Source organism: Grus americana, chromosome 14, assembly GCF_028858705.1.
Source record: "Grus americana isolate bGruAme1 chromosome 14, bGruAme1.mat, whole genome shotgun sequence".
Taxonomy (NCBI): domain Eukaryota; kingdom Metazoa; phylum Chordata; class Aves; order Gruiformes; family Gruidae; genus Grus; species Grus americana.
This window is the reverse complement of record NC_072865.1, coordinates 8,003,127-8,022,312: the sequence shown is the minus strand read 5'-3', so window position 1 is coordinate 8,022,312 and position 19,186 is coordinate 8,003,127. Positions and strand designations below refer to the sequence as shown.

The window sequence follows — 19,186 nt, the reverse complement described above, 5'->3', positions numbered from 1 at the left end:
TCCTAGGCTCTCTTCCCTTTGTGCTACACATCCCCCACTGCAAAACTGCTCAATTTGACCACTGTACAAGTAAAATTTATGGACTACAAAGCCTACATTTGCCTCCCATTGTGGGGTGAGAGGAGACAACAGCATGGTCACACTGCAGTCAGACATCTGTCATGGGGAATGCCATTGCCACTTACTCTTGCCAGGCTGACTCCTGTTGGAACCTTGTATGGAACGTATTTTCTGTAGATATGACCAACTCTAGAGCAAGGGATGTCCTCCATGCGACCCCCACACATCCAAACCTGTGGAACAGCAGAGATACCGATTCACTCTTGGTTATATAGAGAAAAATGAAGAAGAAAAAAAAAGAAAGGCTTTCAAGTCATCAAAAAGCCTAACCCAGATTTTTTACTTTAAAGTATGCTGTCTCCCAAATACCCTCCCCTCCTTGACTTAGTCTAAAATCCTATAACTACTCGCTTAGAGCCATGCAGCAAGCCTCAATTTAGCACAAGTACTATCAAGCTCAATGGCACAGTTCAATTTTGCATTCTTTAGGAAAAAGAACAAGGAAAAAAACCCCCAAGCACACAGAGAACAGCACGCTTTAAATTGATATATTTTATTACAGCAATAGTAACTACCATAGTTAAACTGGACTGTCAGATAAGACCTGGGTGTAGGTTGTGTAACATTGCTGTAAAAGGGAGGTCATCTCTGTCATGTGTTACACAAAACACTCCAGAGAATTCGTGAGTCTGTTCAAGTGCTGGAAACCAGAAGAAACTGCTACTTTTTTCCCATGGTTATCACTGCTCTCATACAGTTTCATTGCTGACATGCACTCATTGCTTTTGCAGCCTTACAATGAAGTAGAAATCCATGCCTAGTGAAACCATAATTAGCTTTAAAAAAGCCTTCAGGAAGTCAATGGAACACACTGCTAGTTGAAGAAGACCACCTTGAATGCTTGGTTAATGTCTAGATTAGGCCCAGAAGTTTCTTTCCCCATCTGGGAAGATTTCAGTCTGTGCCAACACTCTGCAACAACTTTCTTTTATTCCTTATTTATAGCACGGATGTAATCATTTTGTCTCAGTGAAACCAAAGGAGATGTTTTCTGAACTGGCCAATCTACTTCATTAGCTTTAAGAAATATATTCATATGTGCTTCCCAGAGATATCTAATCAATACTTAAAGAAAAAGTACCCTTCAGTATGCAAAACAAATGACTTTCTGAATTCTCGAAGCACGACACTGTCTTGCCCTTCACTTTGTCCCCAGATCTTATGTTAATGCCCTGAAGGCAGCGATATTTAAGAAGGTCCGCTGGTGCTGCAGGCTGATGCAGTGTTCTTGATCCCTCCATTCACAGTAGCTAATTTGAGCCACCGCAGTTCACTGTACAATGAGCTTAGTCAACAGCTTCACACATAGCAGGCAATTCCATTAATATTCTACAGTGACAATATTAAATACTTAGCTTGGAAGAGAAATATTTGGCCAAGGCTGCTGCATAATTATTAGCTCTGACACTAAAGTCCTCTGGAGTTTCAGCTCTGTCTACTGGCCCTAATAATTACAGTCATTTGCTGACTGTGTATAACTTAATGGAGGTTGGTTGCTCTCAGTCAGAGGAATATTTTTCACAAGCAACTTCTAAAGTTCAAGGTACTTAATTACATGTCGTTATGGTGAGAGAGACAAGAAGAAAGTTGACAAACACTCCTTCTACAGAGTTTCATTCCTTTTGTCCCTGCTGTGTCTTGAGAGGCTGATACAGAAAAGATGAAGATGAAAAAAGAAACTAGCACTCATCTTCTGTGAAGTTTCTAGAGGAATTGAAAATGGTTCTTATTCTGTAGCTGCTGTGCTTCTTGCTGCAGCAGGCCACAGTGTAATTTTGCTGCTAGGAAATTAACAGGTAGACTGAGAAAACAAGAATTTGGGGATGTTTTATGTTTCTATGACAGAAACGGTTTGTGTAAGGCTGTAAGAGCGGCAACAGATCTGGGAACAATAAAAAAACTGCAGGAACAGCTGAAGACAACTACGGCTCAGTTGCACAGACACACACGCTCCTCAACAACCCATATTCTTACCCTGTGCACTGCATCCTGTATCATGAAAGCCCTAGCGCTTCACAAGCAGCTGCATTTTGGTGTAACACAAGCCTGAATGAACACACCAGCTCGTGATCCTTGCTGCCTGCTCACAGGATGCCTCACCTGCCCCTGATCTCTAAAGAAAGGCCTTCAGTCAGGCCACTGTGAATAGACGTCTCCTCTGAAAACACAACTTCCCTAAGTAAGGTGAGGAACAGAGCTCTGCAGTCAATATGCAGCCAGAGAGAAGAGCACTGACTGTCCTTGCACTGCGGATCTTGTGAAGCGGTAATACAGACAGCACTTATCCACTGAGTGGTACATTGGCAAGGCAGGGGGTATGGGAAGCTAGACAGAACCGACGATACACTGGGCCAAGAGTTCTGAGCTGGTACACGACTCCAGACACAGAACACAACATTATATAAACACATGTAATGGTATGATTAGAAAAGCTACTTAACTGAGTTACTGAACAAGTAAAATCTAAGATCAGTTTTACGTGCTCTTTTCCTTATCATGCTTTATCCCAAACGATGCTGCAATTACCAGTGCTGCATAGAGGCAATGGAAAGCTTCCTAATTCCTACTAGCAGAGCTCAGTGACCCTTTCAAGGTACTTTGCCAACTCAGTGCCTTTTTAATATTGTCTCATGCTGCAAGTGACAGCGTGGCACTTGCAGTACAAATCTAATTTTAAAAGCACGCTTTCCATTCATTCATTGCTGCTTTGATTTATTTTATTAGTGAGCTGCTTTGTGTGGTGACAGAACTCATTACAACCTCCATAAAGACAATTACCAGTCCTTATCTATAAAACTGGAAGAAGGGGGAGAGGGAAAGACCGTGACGAGCATCAGTAAAACACAGCTAACAAAAGTGTTAGGAAGTTGGAGTTAAAGGTCACGGGAATCACATCCAAGGGTCTGTCAAGGAATAACTGCAAGTGAAGCAAACCCAAAATAGCTGCATGCTGAGAGAACGCTTTCACTCTGATAGCGATATTTGGCTGTTTTTAAACCAGGGTACAGGCATGATACACTGCTAAAAATACAACGCCGTTCTGTGGGGGAGCACCTTGTGCCTTCATGGTGACACCGACTGTCACTTGGGCCAGGGGAGCCAGTTTCTTCTTGCTGCTGTTGTTTTATGGAAGGGTGAGATAGTGCCTCATCTCCCTGGCTGACACGACAGTAAACATCAGAGTCTGAACTTGATGCACTTAATTTCAATCAGCCATTTACTAGAATGCCATAAGAACAAGAATTAAAGCTGGTCAGGCAGGCAGTGCTTTGTACAATGATCTAATCAGATCTCATTAGGAGAGAACAGGAAATTTCTCTTCCTCCTCAAGCAGAATTTTACCAATCTACATTTTAAGCTAGGAATCTAGCAGCTGACAGATCTGCTGGAATTAAGAGAAAACCTGGCTACACTGAGGTCAATGGGCATACTGCAACAGATTTTTCTAAGGCCACAATCTCACCTTAATAATAAAACCATATACAGGAGAAGTAAAATAACAACACTGGTGATAATTTCTATCTTCCCAGTGGCCTGGAGAGCTGTAACTCCATATTCATTAAGTGACTCAAGAGCCTTTGACTCAGCTAGCGTGCTATGAAAGCACAAGATAATATGCCACCTATTCTCTGCATGGGAATGTTATGCTGATCCAATTCCCTTTCTGCTATTTCAGAAAACAATGTCACGTAAGACAGCTGAACCTCTCCTCTCAAACACACAATACAATACCACAATTGGTGTGTGAACACAAGTCATTTGGGTATACAAGGTTTGTGGTTTCCAAAGACTGCACCATGATGAGCCAATGCTTCCCAGGAGAGGGAAAAAACACAAAGGAAAGAGTCAAGCCTTGAAGAGAAAGCTGCTTCTGCAAGCCGCAACAGAAATAAAGACCATGGGATGGATCAATGGAGCTGATTGAGCACAGACTGAAAGGTGGGAAGAAAAGGACACAGTGGATAAGTCAAGGGGGTTCTCTGCATAACAGGGTAGGCGAAAGGATGAAAGCAAGGACAACCAATAATTCCGGAAAATCATAATCCTCTGTATTGTAAGCATCAGCTGCTGTTGCAGCTGGGTCTTACCACTCTATAAAAGATTAAGGTAGCTCAAAAGGCACTGGGATCTATGTGTTTGCACAATGCCTTCTCACACAGCATACATCAGCATGGCCCCTCCTTACTGTCTGGAGCATTTTAGAGGAATGATCGCACTTTCCAATAATCACGTTTCAGAATGTGGGGGGTCCACTTTCCTGCTGCTGCTTGGTGGGAGGCTACTCTGGAACCTGAACCAAGCACATAAGGTGAACAGAGGCCAAAAATTCAAGTCAACGGTCTGAAACTGATCTCTGCATCGCCAGATAGCAAGGGAGAAAAAGGCCACCCTGTACTGCAGCTGAGAGCCTTAGAATTAAGCAGCATGTGCTGGCTTAAAAAAACCCCCAAAACCAAAAAGCACAAAAAAAGCAGCAGAATGCCCGGCCTGTTTCAGTGTGGGCAAACGTGAGCTGCTGGAAAGTGGTGTGAGTATGTGCCTGGAATAAGCAGGGGTGGCTCACAATCGACACTAACTTCAGTGATACAACTAGCAATGCTGTCAGAAGTGATGCCTTGGCAGCTGCACCCTGACCATGCACCTGCCAGGAGGCCAGTGGCAAAATGTGAATCAGAAATGTGCTGCTGACATGTGGCAAAGGAGATGCATGCCTTAGATATGCGAACAGAAGCCATGGAGCACTTGGATTTGTTGGAAAACATGCAACATGTTTTATGCTATGGAAATCAGGAGAAGCAATCCCTGTTGATGCTTTGGAAAAAGGATCTGGAAAAATTCTGGTGATCAGAGATCATTGCACAAGTGCAGTGGATGTTTCCTATTGCTGAAGCAAGGAGCAAAGGCAGTGAGTACTGCTCATCTCTTTTGTCTCCCTTAATTGTTCTTTTCAGGACAACTGTCCATATGGCTTGTTTGCACCAACCACGGGGTGAAACCACGACATGAGCGTAAGTGCTGTACAAAGTAGCATTTGCAGAAAGGAACAGTTTAAATGCTTCATATATACTGCTCCAAATTAAATACATTAATCTCAAAGAAAATGAAGTGGTTACGTACGCAGCAGAATGTAGGTATTTGTTGAGAACGCAGGAGCATTCAGAAAATCAGAGCTATTAAGTTGTGTTTAGAAGAGGAAAGACACATTGTCACTTTGAGTAAACTATTCAATTTTGAATACTTGAACTGAACTTTCAAGCATTGCAGAAAGATACAAAAGACTAGGAACGCCTATAAAGGACAGAGGTATGGAAGTGACTCCCAAAAAGAAAAAAAAAGCCCTCAAGAAAGTCCACTGAACAGAGAAACTGGGGCTGTAGAGTCAGGGGCACAGAAAGGAAAGGTAACAAGTGCCGCACTTAAATAGCTGTGTGTGCTTGTTCACCCTTTTTCCAAAATACAAGAATGCGCTCAAAGGTCAGCATCTGGTGATCCACTGAGATAGAGAATGGCTCTTACACCACACAGATCTGCAGAGCAGTCTGCCTGGAGCGTTCTGCAAGCCAATTTCACTCAAAAATAAAGCTCATTTGAACAGGTGTAATGCCTGCACCTAAAATTCAAGACTGCAATCTTCCTGTTGGATCTGATGATGACCTGAAATAGTAAGACTCCTCATCTGTGGAAGTACTCGGTTAAAGGCACTGAGCTATTCTGGATATACAGAAGAGAAGGAAGAAGCATGTGTTTTCTGCTTGAATATGAAACGGATAGATTGACTCCTTCATTTCTAATCTAGAAATTTCTGGTTTAAGGGATTGAGAAGACCCAGAAAACTGCAAACCAGAAGTTAGGGTTAGAAAGTTTGTTTCTAATTAAAAGTTCACCCAAATTTTTTTGTACCCCAGTATGCCATGTTTTCTAGTGATGTTTGGTATACAGATTTCATCCAAGGAACAAGGCTTCTATTAATAGACTTTGATCCATTCTCTGGCTAAATTTCTTCTGAGGTGCTAAACACTGATGGCTTCTCTGCTGGCTTCTCTTTAGCCTGAGAGTTCCTTCTCAGAAGGAAGCAGAAACAGCTGATGACAGAAATACATATGATCTCAAAACAGAAAGGCAAGAAACTCCTAAACAAACTTGTTTATTTCCAGTCTCTCAGCAACAAAGCCCTGGATTTTAAAATAAAGGCAAAAAACTGTAAAGCACTGTCCATACATGGCCAAAAAAGAACATGCTTAAGGAAAAAAAAAAAAAATAATCTGCTCCTGGTGAGGCTTGAGAAGGCCAGATCTGATGCAATGGATCAAAGACCAGCAGTACAAAAGAGCATGTGCACACACAACTCCCAGGCACAGAAATGGATTCTTTGTTAAAGCCGGGCTGTAAATTTGGCACACTTAGAATCTGAATTCCCATTAGATAATAAATAATGTGAAAGCAGGTACCCCACATCTAAACCCAGAGCTTTAAATTATTTGACAGTGCCCCTTTAACTACAAAATCTCAGTCTGCTTCTAAAGGTAAAAACATAGCTCCAAGCTCGCCAGGAAATGTCATAGCTTCATAAATTCTATGAACAAACCTTCTATTCTTGCAATTCCAGCAGAATTATTAAATCTATCAGGCACAGATGAATGTATCAATTTATCTTAATTTCTGAAAATACACTGAGCCTCTTTCAGTTAAAACTTCATTTTTCTGTTGCACAACAAAAGAAAAAAGGGGGTCTTTGCAGAGATTAATTAAAGCAAATTTATCCCTCCATAAATTACCATCTCTGGACTGAAATAAAACACAGTGTGTTTCAGAGAGGATAAGCAAACAGATGAATGAAGTAGTCTTATTTCCTGCAGCTCAAGCAGTGTGACTGTCTGCTGTGGCACTGGAGACAAAGGGCTTGCCCAGCCACTGTCATCACTCTTGGAAACCAGCATTTTCAAAATGGGCCAAGGAAAAGAGAATGAATACTGCCACCGCCCCTCCTGCAGAGAATGACATTGTTACACAATTTCATTACACGCAACACAAAGAATAAAGGGCTCTAACCATAATGACATCTCCAAAGAGGATGCCCCCCACCCTGTCCTTCCTGCTACTGTTACAGAGGACAAGGGACCTCTGATGTGACTTCATTACTTAGGGTTTTTTGTAAGCAAACAATGGAAGAAAAGACATTGTCTTGAAAACAATGTCTTTTCTTCCATTGTTTGCTGTACGGTAGTACACAACATGTATGTATGGTAATATGGCTTGCTGAACATAGTTTGATATGCCTTTGAATTGCACAGCCGCATCAAGAATTAGCAATCCATTTTGTGAGAGATCTGCCATGACTTGTTTGTTGGGGAGACAAATGAGGAATTTTAGCCTCCAAAGCTAAACTGTGCACTGCATTAGCAGCGCTACTATCTTCTAGCCTCATGCTAAGGCCAACTAGCTTAGTTGAGTGGCATTCAGATACCTATAAGGTTATATATTCAACTAGTGACTCAAATAGAGTTTAACATAGAAATCTTCACTTGATTTGCTGCAGGCTATGGAAAGGATTTCCACCACTGAAGAGAAGAATAGCCACCTGCCTTCAGTGGTCTGGGATGTGCCAGTGGGTTTCCTAGAATGGATTTCAGAGTGCCGTATTCCAAGATAACCAGGTACCAGCGGTCTTCATGGGTCACGGTGACTCGTTACTGTTAGTGTGTGGTTCTGGTCAGCTGGCTAACTCTTATTTTAAAGCCCTCAACTGAACAGCTTGGTTGATCAGCAACAGAATTGTCCCTGAGCCAGGCAGATAATGATCTGAAGTCATTGCCAGCAACAGCGTTATTATTCCAATTGTTGAGGATTTCTTACAGGGTAATTAATAGTCTCAGTTCCTTGCAGCCAGGAGTCAGATGGATTGACTATAGCCAGTAAGTTACTCTCATCTTTGGGAACTCAAGTTCAGGACTGAGGTACTCAATGGGCAAACACTGAGATCCTGCTGAATCTTCCTTCCCTTAAGAAGCAGAGTATTTAATCTTCTTGCCAGGGTGAGTACTAAGAAGCCTAACAGTCAGAGCGAGCTCCATGCCAGCTGACTTACCCTTGCTGGGAAGAGCACATGCATCTGAAGCTGTGATCACAGAAGAGGGTACACCTCAGCTAATCCTGCTCCATAACTAACCCTCACAAATGACTGGTCACATCATCGCTGTTTCTTCTGTGTACTACCTTACAACTCCCAGCTCTTTCACCTTTAGTCACACGCAAAAAGCAAGGACAAGATGGATCATTCACATTCTGTGCCTCAGAACAATTCTTGCTTTAAAAAAAAAAAAAAAAGTAATTTCCAGAGAACATAGCTCACCTTAAAGGATATTTCATACTGCTCTCCTCCCCATATCTCCAGACCTGCATCATACCCTCCCAGCTCCCAGAACCACTTTCTATCGACTGCAAACAGTCCTCCAGCCATTACAGGAGACCTTAAGAAAAAACCAGACTCCATATTACAAACACATTCAAAGACACAGATGTCTAGCTAAACATTTAAAAAACAAAGCAAGAGTTGATAAATATTCTTTTCACCACCCGGTGTTCCTGGTGCCTCTGCAGCCCTGTTGGAGCATCAAACAGTTGGTTTTGGATTATCTACTAATTTCCCACTTGCAAATGAGGAGGACCAGACTAGGCTCCCTTCAGAACCAGTCAATGTTTCTCCTCTAAACAGGCAAAGGAGTTCTCCATTAAGCAACAGGATATAACCTCTCCTGGAGGGACCCATACGCTGCACATGTGGTGCTCTGTCTCAGTAATATGATCAAGTCGTCGAGCATGACCTCAAAAGGTGTTTTGTTGGGGTTTTTTGGAACACTGCAGAAGTATAAAGGACAGCAGAACTGTCTCAATGTTGGCAAGCACAGCAACAGCAGAACATAACTTGATCACAGATTTACTTCTGTGCAATACACTGCAATCATCAAAATTGCTGTAATTATTCTGCTAGGTTTTCTTCCCCCCCCACCTGGGAATGACATATAAGCCACCATTGGTTTGTTGTTTTTGGCAGAGAATTAGGGATACTAAGTTATGTTTGAAAGATCTCAGTAATAAATGACCACATTAAATGTTACACATTACAGTTTTAAATGAAATGTTAACTTCTGTGGGAATTAAGGTGGCAAAAAATAGCAATGAAAAGGAGAGTGTTCACAGCTACTACACAATGCATTTCTTTTAAACCAACAAACAGCTGCAAGTAGCTTAACACCAGCTTCTGACTTCTACTACACGGAGGTGTAAACCAACCCTGTAACAGGGCGTTATTTTGTTAGCCAGCTCTTAGCACACTGGATTTCAATAACTTACTCAAAGGGATCACTGGGATCAAGTTTCTGTAACTCAGGAGGAATAGGGATCCTCTTGTAATACATCTCCCAGTCAAATGCACCTCGCATTGCGTCTCCAGCCTGAGTCTCATATCCAAAGTGGTCATGATCAATAACATCAATCATAGGGCAAACGATAGTCTTGCGGTTTCGGGCAATGCGATCTGAAGATTGGAGAAACATGTTAGAAAACCTGCACCAGTTGGTTCCATTGACCATGAAATTACAGAAGAGAGCATCAAAATATGAAGTGTTGAAGAGCAACATAGCTTCCCGTTAGTGCTCTTTTGGGCAGATGCTCCAATATCTATCAATTTATCTGGTATTTCCGCAATAATTGAGATATTCATGCTAGAACTATCGAGATAAAACCACCAGACACTCAGGCTACAGTGACCACCACCCGGAAGCAGAATAGAAAGACACAGCCACACTACCACAGATACCTAAAAACCACCAAGCTAAAACCAGACAATCATGTATTTAGTGAAGAGTCCTTATTTTAACGAGCGACCGGGACATGAACCCTTTCTGCGCTGATTCAAAGCCAGGGCAATAACCCATTGTACCACCTAGGTTTAATTGCTATGCCAGAATCTGGCAGGAAGCAATTCAGACTAATGGCATAACTACTCTCAGCAGGCTCAAGAAATGCAAGTGTACCTCCTCCCCTCAACCTTTTCTTCCAATCAAATAATACAAGACAGGATTAATTCCTGCATAAACATCTGGAACTTCTTAAATACTTTATTACTGAGATGGTCTCTTGTTGGAAGTTAACTTTCAGAGCAGAGGCGACAAACGATGTTTCAGCTTCCAACGCGCATTGAACAGAAATCCTTTCTATGCTTTAAAATTAAAGCATACTCTACGTGTTCTCATTTAAATGGCACTTGAGCTAATTTTGTCGTCCCTCCCCGGGGCTCATGAAGCTGCAAATGTTTTACACTATTACCAGATACAAACTGTAGTGAAAGCAACAGCATTACCATCCAACAATCCTGCTGACAACTCTGACTGGTTTTTCTTAAATCTCCACTCGACTACTGTTGCCACAGTTTATTCAACAAAGTCACACCTCAGAGAAAGCTTTGACAGGTCACTGGCAATAGGGTTGTAAAGGAGCTTGGTACTGGCCAGAGGCATACAGGTACCAGAAACAGAAGGCAGTGTCCTTCCAATTAATCATCTTTGAAAAGAACTGACATTGTAAAACTGATGCCTTCTTAAAGATGAAGCATTGCCTTGGAAAGGACTGCACATGTTCTACAAATACATACCAGCAGCTGTCATTCACAGGAAGTATTTTCCACAGGCTTGCAGACTATGAAGTTAAATATAGCTATATAGGAGAAAAAAAAACCCTAAAAGCTACTTAAAAACTGTATGTAAAGATCTTTTCTCTATCATAAAGCCATTCCTCTCTGCAAGCTGCTGAATGACCATGCGATAGTTTACTCATCTAGCAAGCTGTAAATTATTTAAGATTTCATTTAGTGAGGATACAGAAGAATATGATCTCTGCTCTTTAATTAAGCAAAGCATATGATAGGGTTATTGTACTGTGCAGGACTCTAGAACAGAAAAAAATTCTTGTGTGAAAGGCTACAAGTTGCCAGCAATTCACCTGAGTCTTGTGGTTGGTTGTTTTTTATTTGTTTTCCCTTAATTCCATCTTCCTTTAGTCCACTTACATCATGAGGTGAAAGGAGCAGGTGGAAATAAAACAAATTCAGCACCAACATCTGTCGGCAGTTCAGTTTTCAGCCACGGACAGCACCCCACACTTACCTAACAGAGGTGGCAACCAGTTCACGTTGGCCTCGCAATGGGAATCCAAGAAGGTGATGACGTCCCCTATCGCCACAGAGGCCCCCAGCATTCGTGTTCTTATCAGTCCTTCTCTCTTTTTGGTTCGGAGGATTCTTACATTTGGGAACTGGGCCATATAATCTTCCAGGCGTTTCTTCAGGTGTTCTGTATGAAAATGAGAAATTTAAACACTGCAACAACTAGTTTCTTAAAAACACAGTTCCTTCTTTACCAGAAGACGTCGTCTTTGGAAGTAGGTCCTGAACAGTTAACAAATGCAATAACAGGAAAAAGGAAGTAATAATTTCATTTAAATCCAATGTTTAAACATAACTTCTTCACCAAGACTTATGAAGATTTTCCAAAACCTCAGGAGCAATAAAAAAAAAATAAGAGGAACTAGGAGAAGATGGAGGAGTGCAGGACAATAAACAAAACAGCAGAGGATGGTGAAAAGGAATAAAAAGCCGGCTAGCAGATCTCTGGGAGAACTTTATCAGAGCAGACTGCAGGGATTCTTGGGCACTTTTTCAGAAAACTAGTGCAGCTTAGAAGAGAACCATGACAATTTACCTTCAGAAGTAAACTGCACCCAGTGCATTTAAGTCGTGTTTGGTTTCTTCAAAACACAAAACATGACCAACCACTCATGCATGAATAAAAACCAGCAAAAGGCCCAGTCAGACATCCTCCCAAGCTGGCAAGGCAGGCATAGCCACTGTATTTGGATGATTACATAAAATGCTTATGAGAGGAGATATTTGCATTTAAATATGGAAATATTTATGCTACCGAATATGGACTGGAGCCACATCTGAATTAGCACAGACACTTATGGTCACTATGATTAACAAGAATTCAAATTGGAAAGCTGCAGAAAAAGATTACTGAATGATGAAAACAACAGATAGCTTGTTTAGATGCGGAAATAAAAAGCTTGGTCTACATAAAGAGTGAGGGGCACACAGCTGTCTTTACATCAAAGAGTGAAGCACCAAAGAAAAACCTAAAAATAGGCAAAGAGCTGACGCTGGCCTAATCACAAACGGGTTGATCTTTAGGCATCTGAAGTTTTGACTTACTTGACAGCAAACCTTATTCACAGTGTGCCAGGGACTGTTCATTAATGCACTGTACTATCCACCGCCATCAACAACCGATCAAGGCAACAAGCCCCGCTAGACAAAAGCTTATTTGTCAAATCTAAGCAATTAACTAATCTTAAAATCTCACACAACAAAACTCAAAGAGAGGCAATCATTCAAATACAAATAACCTTGCAGGTTTATTTGCCTTGACTATAGGGAACACATCCACTCCATTCTGTACAGCAGAATCTTCCTTGGCTTCCAAAGCAGGCATGAAAGGTGGGGGCTGAAAAGGCAGACAGTGTGAAAGTGCCCCTGAACAGGGCACCAGGGAAGATGGGTATTGGAATAGCTCTCTAGAAAGAGGAAAGGGGCAAATAAACTTAAGTAAGTTATGAGCTCTCCCCCATGGTGCTGACCCAGCAATTGTGCTTCAGGGTTTTAGGTACTGAAGAAAAAAAATAGGCAAAATCCCTATGACTAACACATGTTCTGCACCCTCTCTTTGAAGCAGCCATCACCTGCCTTCCTTCAAAGATCACCCAAATCAACTTTGCTTTTGAGGTATTCCTAGCAACCTCTTTGCCCTTTTCAAAGCTTTATTTAACATTCCCCAGGTTTTTTTGCTCACAAATGCATTTTAGTGTTTTGCCTGACAAGTCTAATTGTCCCACAATATCTACACAGGTTTCCCTTAGTACTTCTTGCCGTCTAGCGTGCTTTTCCCCTCTTCCTTTTCAAGTCTCTTCTGAATAGATCCTCTCAAGCAACCAGAAATTTTGTCCACTCAATTACAGATATTTCAAATAAGGGCCTTCCATAGAGACTAGATATATTATTAGTGCAGCTGCCTTCCTCATGAGGCAGCAGGTAGACTTAAAAAGCCAAGAGAAAAAAAGAAAAAAAAAGCCACCACCACTGTTTAACATCACAGCTCATCCCTTGCCATTGTTTGTTTATCACAAAAGATTCGTTCATCAGAAGAGAGAACAATCAATCCTCACTTCAAGCATAAATCAGTGAAGCCCAAGCCAGGAGGTACACCTTAGGTGATCTACCCAAGACAAGATAAACATGAGAGTGCCTGCCGGTGCTCAGTGTAACAGAGGTAACCATCACACAGAAGCTCTGGGTCCGATTCCCCTAACAGTAGCCACAGATACTGTAGCACTTGCAAGACCAGACCCCACAATATTTACATTTTCTAAACCAGACCTATAAAGCACTGTAAAGTCTTAAAAAATCCAAATCTCCACAACGATGGAAAATATACGTAGACTTTCTCCAACTCTTTATTTTGATAGAAACAAGCAAATGAGACTGTGAAAGATCTAAGAGGTTTGTCTTCCACCATTTCACATTTTGGCATCATTTACCTTTCTGAACTGTCCTGGTTTGTTGTGCAATTTCATCTGCAGTGATACCTGAAGGCAGCCTAACTGATTCCTCTGGGGTATGAGTGTAGCTCAGCTGAGTCTGCTACCAAGAAACACTGGCGTGCTTTTGGATCTTGTCTCACACCGGCAAATGAACAAAAAGTCACTGGATTTGGCCATATTTGTGGCCGTGATGATGGCTGCTTTGCTACAGACTAACTGAAGGCAGGTTGATTTATATCTGTTAATGAACAAGCAGGTAAGAACTGAGAGATTTCCCCATTTTTATAGCGTAACAGGAGAAAAGAAGGCATAGGAGACACAATTTTCCCAGGAGAGTACTCTGCAAAGAGACAGCAGGAAGCTAATCCACTTGCTCCCCATTCCATTCCCAAATGCTACGTTTAGTTCTTTAGCACTTCACTACATTTCCATAGGAAAAAACACCAAAGCATTTCATGCCTGCAGCAAGTAGCCTGCTCTATGCTGCATTGCTAAGAAATGTCTCACGCAATCTTCTTATGTCTGATGGCTGGATGAAGCAAGGAAAAGCTACAGGGTCTCCACCAGCACCCATGTATTCTCACTGATGTGCGGGACACACATACCAAATGCTGTCCTTGGAGCCAGGAGGGATGATGATCAGATTTGACTGCTGCAGAAAAATCTATGTTTGATCATTGCATTTTATAAGGTTAAGACTTAGGTATCATGAACTGCAAGTGAGGAGACTTTATTGTATCTACTTTCCCTTACTGAAGGGTCACAGACTTTCAAGCAACTTCACAAACAACGTACAAAATGCAATAAAACGTACTTTTCAAAGACAAAGTTTTCTTATTTCCTTATCCCTGTGCTATTCCTGCCACCCAGCCTAGCTCCTATACGCCCAAACAGAAAATAGTTATTTCATTCTATTACAAATATTGTCACAATTAAGTCAATTTTTGCTTTTAAAGAAAAATCTCAAAAAAACAAACAAGTGGCATTAACTGCTACAAAATTTTATGAGGCTTTAAAAAATATATTATGGAATCTTGTCACATTGAGTAATCTTTATTACAAGGGCAATTTTCTTTAATGAAAGTTGTTAGGTGATCTGGATGGATTCCAATGGCTGTGCCTACGCTGGGCAAAGCAACACAGCCCAAACATACAAATGAGAGTAAGATTATCTGCAGCTTAAAAACTAAGCTGGTAGCTTGCTAACAGACTTTGCAATAAACTTGATATACAGAGTATACATTAACAGTACCAGTCAAGAACTACTGCTTTCTTTATTTTGAGCTGTAAATAAAACTGTGTGAAGATAGCAGAGAAGCTTCAACAGCAGGCCTGCTAAACATAAGCAGTCCTAAAGCTTTCCAAAATAAGACTTCCTTTTTTTCCTAGGTCAGATTCCTGTGGTGGCCTTATTGCAATTCTTCCCTCTGGCCTCACCATCCAAGCAGAGGTTGCCATTAGTCCGGTGACCACTTGTAGCATGGCAAGGACTTTCCAAGACAGGAACTTCTTATGTCCAGTTGAGTTTTCAATTCCAGCCACCGCACGCCTGCCAATCAAACAGGCACCTAAGAAACTTCACAACTTCAAATCAAACATATGCAGAAGCTGGAGGAGGAACAGAAGAGCCCAAGGATTTTATTTTTTTTTTTTTTACAGCTTAAAGAGGCAAATACATGAGAAACAAGGCAACTTAGAGATGGATCTACAGGAACGGAACAGCTTAAATAGCACTGCAGTTGCAGGGTCCATGGGACTCAACTGTTCAAGTCAAAGCATACATTAACTCAATACATCCCCTCCCGGCAAACCCCACAGTCTGTCTCCACTCAGCAGTGTCTGGATCCTCCCCACCTCTTTCACATCCCATTGCCTCAGCTGTGTTTTCACGAAGGCTTGTGCAAAATCACCAGTAGGTTTGTAGCCTATTTTGAATTGATTTGGCTCAGACCAAAGTAATTTTCCCACAGAAATCAGTGGAGGAGATCCAGCAGTTCTCAAGTTTCTAACATCTTGCCTGCATGCTTTAAATTCAACAGCTATTCGCCTCAAGAGCTGCCCTGCAGTACAAAGGAACCTCATTCTCTTGAGCCCACGCAGCTCAGTGTTGCAGACAGCAGCAGCCCACTGTAGTACCAGCTCATGGATGAAGACTGGCCTGTTTTGTGCCCTTTTCCTTTCCCCAAATCACACATCAAGATCTGAAGCATCCGTTTAGAGGCGATTGCATATCAGGTGGTTACCTTCCCCAGACACCTACAAAACCCACTGCTACATGCAACTAGTGCATACCTCCCTTGCTAGTCAAACATGCAAGGCTGCTTCCCAGTAGGTCAGTAGAGTTAAAGAAAAGTAGTTGCATCAGGCTTGCTGAGTTCTTGAGAGTTTGTTTTGCTTAAGCAGGAGATGCTGCTTGAAAGCCATGGAGCTGATGACTCAGGTCATTCTCTACTGAGGCACAAAGATGGGTGCTGCTTTGAGAAAGTCATTGGGCTCTTTTCGAGCAAACTCATGGTCTGGTGGCACTTTGGGACTCCCCAGAGCTCAGATGATTACGACGACCTCCACCTCTGACTGCAGTGAATCATGGGTAGGTGCAACTGAGAGGTGCTCAACATATATTCACTTTCTGTACTTTGGAGGATTCAGGTTGAATGTTTCAAATAATGTGGCCATTGCTCAGACTTTTGAGGTGCCAAGGTCATTTAAATTGGTCCCAGGGTTGAAAAGACAGTAGAATTTTTGGTCCCATCCCACAAAACCTTTATTTTCACAGAGGTTTGAACTCAAAGGAGCTGCAAGCAAATCCTTTACTTTCACTCTGGCTAACTATCCTCTGCAAATGACAGTATCATATCCTGCCTCCTGCCGGGGTGCTTTGCTTCAGTTTACACTCAGAAGGCTGAAAATATCACGAAGACAGGAGAGCCATTGCACTCTGGAAATTCAGGGAACTTTCCCCCTCCTCCTGAAGGGCACATGGCACAAGAGGAGGACTGGAGGATCTGCAGAATTCCCTTCTAAGCACACAGGGCTGGTTTCCCTTCCTGCAGGTTATTTTGGCTACTTTCCAACCACCAAAACCTGAAGTACAACTGTTCATCTGGCAGTTGTTTACAGGTTATCCCAGCCTCCCGTCCTACCCTCCCACATGCAGACATGCTTGTTTAAGATTACAAATTAATCCATTCATCTTTACTTAGATACTCAGCCCTAATGTGCTGTTTAACAATTTAAGAATGGATTATACTTCTTCCTGAATCTATCACAATGTACAAGCCAGGCCTCCCTGAAATAGAAAGCTCTACATCATTGAAATTAACTTCTCTCTCTGTTTTGGTGCAGATGAGTAATCCTTTTAAATAGCAAAATGTGCTGTTATCCAAACAGGCAGCACTTACACTAGTTTTAATTTTCTTTCAATGTTTTCACCCTCTGATCACTGAAGTTGGTTGGGAGGATAATAAACTGATTTAATAAATTGTACTGTGAACACTAGTCCCAGTAACAGCAAACTGATTAAGCTGATCACAGCTTTCCAAGCTGAATCTTCTTACAAACAAAGAAGAAAAGGCCTTGGGAAGGGAGAAAATTAATATCTGTTGCTTCACTCATTACAGTTCTGTGGTAGACTCTTAACGAGGAGGGGGCCTAGTTTCCACTGCCCATCCTGCATCACTGTCAGGTCTCAGCACATCTTTAGAAACAAAAACTGGGGAGGGAAAAGGGTTTCTGTGCATGGGACAATACCTGAAAGTGTACCACTCCACTTGCTAATACAGCAGTTGTCACTGGTTAGATTGTAACAAAGATTAAAAGAGTGAGGTTTCTGGTAATCTTATTGACTATGCTCTCCTTCCAAATGTTTTAAAACCAAGCTTCCATTTTAGGTACAATAAAGTGCACACAAATGGAAGTGTGAGGCCTAAGAAATAAGCTTGTCTGCAAGTTGCTGTGGCAAAGACCACTTGTGCAAGCCTGTGCTGTGTGCTTCGATAAACTCAAGTGCATAAACTTCTGCTGCCTTGCCTCTATCAGCAATTACTTCCCGAATCTGCAAAGGGAACTTTCTCATAGTTTCTTCCACCCTACAGAAGACATCCAGACCCTGAGCAGTTATGGCTTCAGGAGATACAAGTACTGAACGCAGAGACAAAGGTGTAATCTTAAAATAAGAAAATTCACATTTACTGGCATTAGCATATAAATACACCTAGACCCTAGGGAAAGTTTAGTAGGCTGCATTTCCAAAGCAGGGAAATACACAGGGAATAATCATCTTAGCTACAGCGTAACCTCTTAATCTTTCAGGAAAGTTTCATTTGTAAAGGAAGTCTTTTTCAACTGTTTCTTCCTGAGGGAATCCAGAAAAACCCATTTACTCATCCTTCCTTCATGCTGTAAGGTTTAAGCACCTTTTGTTCGAGGGGAGCAGTGAAGCCAACCTGTGGTGTATGCATCAGTTCTTAAGTCCTGTGTACTAACTCCCTGATCAACCCACAATATCAATTTTTCCTCCTGTGCCATAACCCATCTTTCCCAGGGGGAACAGTCATTCTAGTTTACTCTTCTCCCTTCCTATTTCATCAAATATGTATCAAGATTAAAGCACCCACTTAGGTTTTTTCCTCTTCGGTTGACTACATTTGATCTAAAGAGGTGATTTGGGGACTCTCAGATTTCCTTGTTGATTGCTTTTAACATCAGAGAGACTGCTTTGCTGACGTACAAACTAGCTGCAGTTTTTTGCCTGTGTAGTCGCTGAAACAGGAGTGAACTCCTTGCAGCACACTTAATATTCAGCTCAAGCTTGATGTAGCCATGGTGACTAGCAGGAAGGGCATTACTGTCCCAAATACTGCCTTCAATCTGGGGAATCCGTGCCCTCATCTTAAGGCCAAATAAGTGTTTTTGATTATCCAGTTGTTTAACCAAGGGAATGTCTGCACTGCTGCTCAATGCTAACACTCTTCTACTAAATTGATAAACACTATACGGGCAAGCAAAACCACTGAAAAACATTAAGACAAGCCACCATACCAATGGCATCATCACTCCCAGCAGTCTGAGGGTAATACACACACCACACAGTGGTTCAGGATCCTGCGAATTTATACTCCACTTTCCATACTAGACTTAAAAATTGAGAGACCAGATTAGTCTTTAATGGCCTTTAATCTACATCGTCGTCCGCCTTCTGAGCACTGGAGAGACAAGCAGGGGTGCAAAAGCATTTCAGAAGTTTGCTCACAGGACAGAACAAACCTAATTGAACAGGACTCCTCTGCAACCCGCAGGCTTCAGAACATAGTGGGTGCACACAGACTGAGCCAGAACAAGCTGCTGTGCTAGAGGGGTTAGCTGTGTCTGCTTCTGGTGAGCGTGTTAGTATACATTCACTGTTGATAGTGATATA

At 41.9% G+C, this 19,186-nt stretch overlaps 1 protein-coding gene across 1 annotated transcript in view; it reads right to left on the bottom strand.

The window, feature by feature from the left end:
* The window catches only part of GALNT10 (polypeptide N-acetylgalactosaminyltransferase 10), a 90,052-nt gene that overhangs the window by 11,605 nt on the left and 59,261 nt on the right, over nucleotides 1-19,186 (bottom strand). The window contains exons 5-8 of the mRNA XM_054841774.1: nucleotides 11,283-11,468; nucleotides 9,472-9,655; nucleotides 8,471-8,588; nucleotides 186-293 (exon numbers count right to left, since the gene is read on the bottom strand). Coding sequence (XP_054697749.1) covers nucleotides 186-293; nucleotides 8,471-8,588; nucleotides 9,472-9,655; nucleotides 11,283-11,468 — 596 coding nt within the window. The remainder of the gene's footprint in view (nucleotides 1-185; nucleotides 294-8,470; nucleotides 8,589-9,471; nucleotides 9,656-11,282; nucleotides 11,469-19,186) is intronic.